Source organism: Lactuca saligna, chromosome 4 (assembly GCF_052625555.1).
Source record: "Lactuca saligna cultivar CGN05327 chromosome 4, ASM5262555v1, whole genome shotgun sequence".
Taxonomy (NCBI): domain Eukaryota; kingdom Viridiplantae; phylum Streptophyta; class Magnoliopsida; order Asterales; family Asteraceae; genus Lactuca; species Lactuca saligna.
In genome coordinates this window covers 55,320,902-55,327,308 of record NC_136420.1, presented here as the reverse complement: position 1 = coordinate 55,327,308, position 6,407 = coordinate 55,320,902, and the positions used below count along the sequence as shown (strand labels likewise).

General features: G+C 30.8%; 1 protein-coding gene across 1 annotated transcript; it reads left to right on the top strand.

The window, feature by feature from the left end:
• Positions 1–1,816: 1,816 nt before the first annotated feature.
• Positions 1,817–3,795, top strand: LOC145038519 (protein RGF1 INDUCIBLE TRANSCRIPTION FACTOR 1-like). Its single transcript, XM_078986855.1, has 5 exons — positions 1,817–1,999; positions 2,080–2,265; positions 2,352–2,426; positions 2,550–2,690; positions 3,149–3,795. The coding sequence occupies exons 1-5, from the start codon at positions 1,997–1,999 to the stop codon at positions 3,497–3,499; spliced, it is 756 nt and encodes a 251-aa protein (XP_078842981.1). The 5' UTR covers positions 1,817–1,996; the 3' UTR covers positions 3,500–3,795.
• The last annotated feature ends 2,612 nt before the right edge of the window (positions 3,796–6,407 follow it).

Genomic DNA, 6,407 nt, shown 5'->3' with positions numbered 1-6,407 from the left:
TTTATTCTAATTTTAAAGTCTCCCGTTCCTAAAATCTCTTATTTTTTAAAATAATTTTTTAATAAAAACCCAACATCTACATGCATGACCCTCAAGAGCCTCATTTCTCAGCTCTCAAACGAATCCTACGCTACATTCAAGGTACTCTTCATCATGGTCTACAAATGTATGTATCTCCATCTTGTGGGATGATTGGGCCACCTCTAGGCGATCTACTTCAGGTTATTACGTGTTTCTTGGCCAGAATCTTCTGTCCTGGACCTCTAAGCAGCAGGGTACGATATTTTGGTCTAGTGTCGAAGTCGAGTATCAGGGTGTTGCGAATGTTATAGTAGAAAAAAGGTGGCTTCACAATCTCCTATGAGAGTTATATTGTCCTCTCCTCATGACAACTTTGATATATTGCGATAATGTCAGTGTTGTTTATTTTTCAATAAATCATGTTCAGCACCAACACACCAAACATATCGAGATTGACATTCACTTTGTGCGAGACAAAGTCACACTAGGCCATATTCAGGTACTTCATGTTCCATCTTCATCTCCATACGTGAATATCTTCACCAAAGGTTTATCGTCCTCTCTTTTCCTTGACTTTAGATCTAGCCTAAACATCCGTTTGAGGCCTATCGTTCCGACTATGGGGGCTCTTAGCGTACTCATGTATTGCATTTTATATTGTTTATTATGTGGCCCATTATACCTCATAGCCTAACTCTATGTATTCAGCCCAATTGTATGTATTATACGTATTTATGTGAAAGGAAAAGCATCATGCCAAGTTATGGGAAAATATTGAGCATAACAAATGAATCGAACTGATCGAGACGTTAAGAGAATGTTCGACAAACAAAATTTGTGATTTTTTTTTTTTAACTTTTCGTCTTATACTTTCTTTGTCTATCTATAAAGAAAGAAACTAATCAAGCCAAAATCTCTAATTATTTCTTGATTAATAGTTAAAATTTTGCAAATAGCTAAAAATAATCATGCAAAACGTAGTTTTTAATGGTTAATATGGAAAATTTTCTAAATTTTTGGCTAAAAAACGAAATGTTCTTAGGCAAAATTGTTGGATTAATAATTTTCTATATAATGGAATAAAAAAAAGCAATACGAGTTATTATTTATTTATTTATTTTGTTAAAGTAATAACTTTTACGTTTACGTAAATATACATATACCAAGATTTATATATAATAAAGTAATAAATAGCTCTAACATATTATTTTAAAAAGATTACTTTTCAAAAGAAGTTGTATCATTTCCCATAAAGAAAACATGTCGTATTGGTCAAATTAACACAAAATGTCTCCCTTACACTGCAGGACACAAAACGTCTCCATTTTCCACTACAAAATCTACCAATTTCAACAAAATATCAAAACAATTGTTAAACTTTTGAATATTTTTTGGTTTATTAATTCAACTATTATATCATTTCCTAAGCCGTGGAATTTAAGTGCCATATCATCAAATCCCACCATATTAATTTAACCAATTTTATTTTGTCCTATTAGAGATCTTATTAAACATCATCCTCAAAAATCTGTAGATTAACATTTTTAGGGTTGACCTAGTGGTCAATTTAACGGATTTGATGTCTCACTTAAACATCATGTCTTAGGTTCGATTCTTGTCACTTGTATTAAATAAAGAGATCTCTTGAATAAATTAATAAAGGGAATCAGAAAATTTATAGGTTAATTAATATTCATAAAAATATTCGGTATAAACATTAAAAATAATTTTATCTGTAATAATAAAAACACACACTACACCAAGTCTACGAGAAGAAGCCAAAAAGCCAGACCTTTTTTAAATATTGGAGAGAGGCCTCCTCCATAATATTAGCTTCTTTTCTGCAGCAAGCGCCGCTTCTCTTTCTCTCTCTAAAATCTCTCCATCGCCATAGCCATAGCCATAGCCAGACCTTCGTTGTTCTTCACCTTCATCAAAACTCTACCAATTATCGACTTCTGTTCTTGAAGAAAAAATGGTGGGTTTCTTCAATTTAATTTCCAGTTTCTTGAATGAAAGTTTCATCAAGTCTGATGTTTTTCAACTCATAATTTGCAGGAGGAATCATCATGTTCGACAAACTTACCTCCATGGCTCGAATCTCTTCTCTCTGAAAAATTCTACAATGCTTGCATAATTCACCACGATGCAAAAAAGAACGAGAAAAACATATTCTGTCTTGATTGTTGCGAGGGTATTTGCCCTCACTGTCTCACTCCTCATGGCTCTCATCGTCTCCTACAGGTTTTGCAAATTACAATTCACGAATCGAAATAAATCCCTTCATTTCTTCTGAATTTAATGTTAATTATATATGGTTGTGTACGTAGATAAGGAGGTATGTGTATCATGATGTTATTAGGGTTGGAGATGCTGAGAAATTAATGGATTGTTCTTATGTTCAGGTGAGAGTTTATGTAGTTAAATTTAATTTTAAATTTCATCTTCTTGTTTGGTCACCTTTTTCATCTTCTTCAATTGATCAATTTTATCTCTCTCTCTCTCTCTCTCTCTCTCTCTCTCTACAGTCTTATACAACAAACAGTGCGAAAGTTGTGTTTTTAAATCCAAGGCCTCAAACTAGAGCATGTAGAAACATAAACAATGGCTGCATCAGCTGTGACAGAGCTCTGCAAGACCCATATCTCTTCTGCTCTATCTTCTGCAAGGTTTCCTCTCTCTCTCTCTCTCTATATATATATATATATATATATATATATATATATATATATATATATTAATTGTATGTTGGTATATTTGTAAACATGAACCTTAAATGAGTCACATTTTTGTAATTGAAATTAAAACGTGAAGCGGTTTGATATTTTAATGTTTCCTTAAATGGGCTTGGGTTATTTTCTCACAAATTTGAAAATTGTGTTGAAAATGAAAATTCCAAACTTGTCGCATATGTGTGTGTGTATATATATACAGCACGTACGTATGTCTGTCTGCAATGCATATGTAAACCCCTAATTTATTTTCGACAAAAGTTGTATTTCTTTTTGTTCGTATTCTTGCTTACTGATAGTGATCAATGTTCATGCTCTCTCTACTTGTTTATAATTTATCAGAAAATGTCAAAATTGGAATGATATTTGTTTTATTTTGTTTTTGTTATATATAGATTAGTCATATCCTAAGAAGCGAGGGAATGATGTCTGAATACTTACACGACTGCGAGGTGCTCACGTTGCCGGAGCTAGGATTTGACGACGGTTTAATGACGCCTGATTCGGTTCTTGAACCGTTCATTTCTCTGCGGACTTCATCTGGGTCAAGCGCGAGCTGCGGGGCTCCCGGCGGTGGATTCGACTGCCGGACAATTGCATCCACTGCCACCACTGAGATTGTGAGGAAAAAGAGAAGCTCGAAGTCGGCAATTCGTGCGGCGGCGTGTCTCCCAGTTAATTCACAGCCGTCGGAATTATTGGGGAACCGCCGAAAAGGTGTCCCACGCCGGTCGCCTTTCCATTGAATAATTCCGGTCAGAGTGGTAGCAATGATAGAGTGTAAGGGGGTGTAGGGCTAGGATATGGACTTGCGATACAGCAACGGTCAAGATCTATTTGACTTTAATCTAACGGAGGATATTTTAGTTCACTTGATGAAGCCTGCACAAAAGTAACCAGGACCAGGGGACTGGTAAAATACTAATGGTGAGGGCATAATTGTTATTTCCAAAGCTTTCTAAAAATAGTTGTAAAATGATAGAACTTATAGATAAGTACTTCTAGTTTTGTATATTTCACATACAACCCCTCGGTTTTTTCATTCTCTATTCTTGTGATATGGGTTCGTACTTCGTAGTATCCAATGTAACGTATTTTTATGCCTAAAACCTTTTGGCTTATTACTGTTTTACTCCCTCGTATTCAAGAAAAGATAATATACTACTTTTTTTTTTTTTTTTTTTTTTTTTTTTTTTTTTTTTTTTTTTTTTTGTTTTCTGAGTCCTACCAAGACATTAGTTTATAAGCAGCATTTTAATAAAATGTTTATCCATAACTGTTACAAGATAAGAGATGAATTTGTTTTTTTTTTTAATCATTCTATATTGTGTTAAATATAGACGTTTCCAGTATCGATTTATTAGTGATGCTTATTATTATTATTATTATTATTATTATTATTATTATTATTATTTACTAAAGAACATGTTATATTTTGTAAAATAAATTTAAAGTTTGTACAATTATTGATTGGTAGATCCCACAAAAGGTTACCTATATTCGAATAAACATGATAAGTTTAATTTTTATTCTTTTAAAAATTAATATATATTAAATAATTAGTTGTGAGATCTATTTATTATATGAATTTATTTATAAAAATAAAAATAATTATGAAGATCTAACAATTTAGAAAGTTTGAATTTCTAAAACAAATAATAATAATAACTATGCTTATTTCTCTTTTAAAATTTAAACAAATAATTTAAATAAATAAATAATTAAAATAATTAGATTCAATATAAAATTTTAGAAACTATAAGAAAGTTGTATTAGTGATATCGATATGCATTTATTATTATGTTTACTATATTTAAATATTATATAGAATTTAAGGCTGATGGGTGTGGACAACATATTATTGATGAGTTTTACACAAAAGAACATCGTATGTGCTCATGCAAACCTTAAAACGTGAATCTAGGTTTTCTCTATTGTACATGCAATTCATCCAAGACTTATGAACCCTAGATCTAGCATACATATTTCGAAAATATCATATAAAAACGGATCTAGATGATTACCTCTTCAACAATGGCTTGAATCTTCTTGTCTTGGAGCTTAGAGTCACAAATATCATTCCTCTAATGACTTACAAACACCACAAGCAAGAGGATGGTATTGGAGAGTAAAAGAGGCTAGATTTCGGCTATAGTAACCTTAGGGTTTCTTGGTGTAGCTGAAACTGAAGCCCCCGGGGTCTTATTTATAGTTGAGTTGCTAGGGTATTAATCAAAACTTTAATTAGATGACTTAGACCCTAAGCAGCTTGAGAACATTTTGGAACAAGGCCCCTTGGATGAAATTAGAGTGGACTTTCACTCCTAATTTCTCCCCCCTATATCAAAGAAAGTTCACAGCCCAAAACCAACTATAACACAATTGACAGTTTCATTCCCTTTTATTTAATTAACCTCTTTTAGCAACATAATTAATTCTTAATTAATTATTGTCTAATATTAATTAAACTATATGATTTCTCTTTTAATATATTATTCATATAATATATTAATGAACCATAATAACCTCTATTTTCAAAAATCACCCTGTCAAGTTGCTTTGGTGAAGGCAACCCAAAAAGAACATGCACAACCGAGTCAAATACTTATCAAATATAGTTAGGCGCTTAGACACAAATCCAAGAGTTATTACACCAAAAAGTTCTCACATCATCATCCTAGTTATATATGGTGTTATAAGACCAAGTGTGAAAACGATAAACTCTAATAACATGTTATAACACAATCTAATTTCCATGTCATCATTTATTTAATTTAATTTTTGCTTTTTGTGAATAATTATAAAAAAACAAATAAATTAATAAAACATGATATTTTAATAAATCCTAAATTACACAAATTATTATTATTATTATTATTATTATTATTATTATTATTATTATTATTATTATTATTATTATTATTATTTTTAAATACAACAAAGGATAAAAACGTGTAAATTTTAAAATTAAAAAAAAAACAATAAAAGAAAAAAAAAAATACATTTTTTTTTCTCTAATGTATTCATCTTCTTTACCATCATATATATATATATATATATATATATATATATATATATATATATATATATATATATATATATATATATATATATATATATATATATATATATATTCGTAAGTCTTCTCAAAGTTGCGTGTGTTTTTGTTGGTGTTGAATATCAACGATGTAACACCCGTGCTTCTAGGATAGGCATTAAGGTTGATGTAATAGTCTAGATTAACTTTTGTAACTCGTTTTGAAGTAATAGAAATGTATTATTTGAGTATTATGTGTTTATTGTTTCATTGTGTGATTTAAATGAATTAAGGATAAAAATAAGTGATAAAGTAAAATATTAGATAAACCCTATATTTATGAAGGAAGTTGTGGTGGTCGTGATAAGGGTTTCGGATATATAAAGAATGTTGAAATCCGAGTTATAACGAAGAAGTTATGACATATCGAAGTTTCGCGGCAGAACCGGTACGACAGTGTATGACGTAAATAGTGAATTTAAGATAGAGCGATATTTAGCCTTAGTAATCTAAACGAAAGTCGTAGAATATGCTAAACCGAGAGTGTGCATAAGAATGTCTAAATCTGACTTCGTATGAAGAAGTTATGATTTTTTGAAGTTTCGACTTAGCGGTAT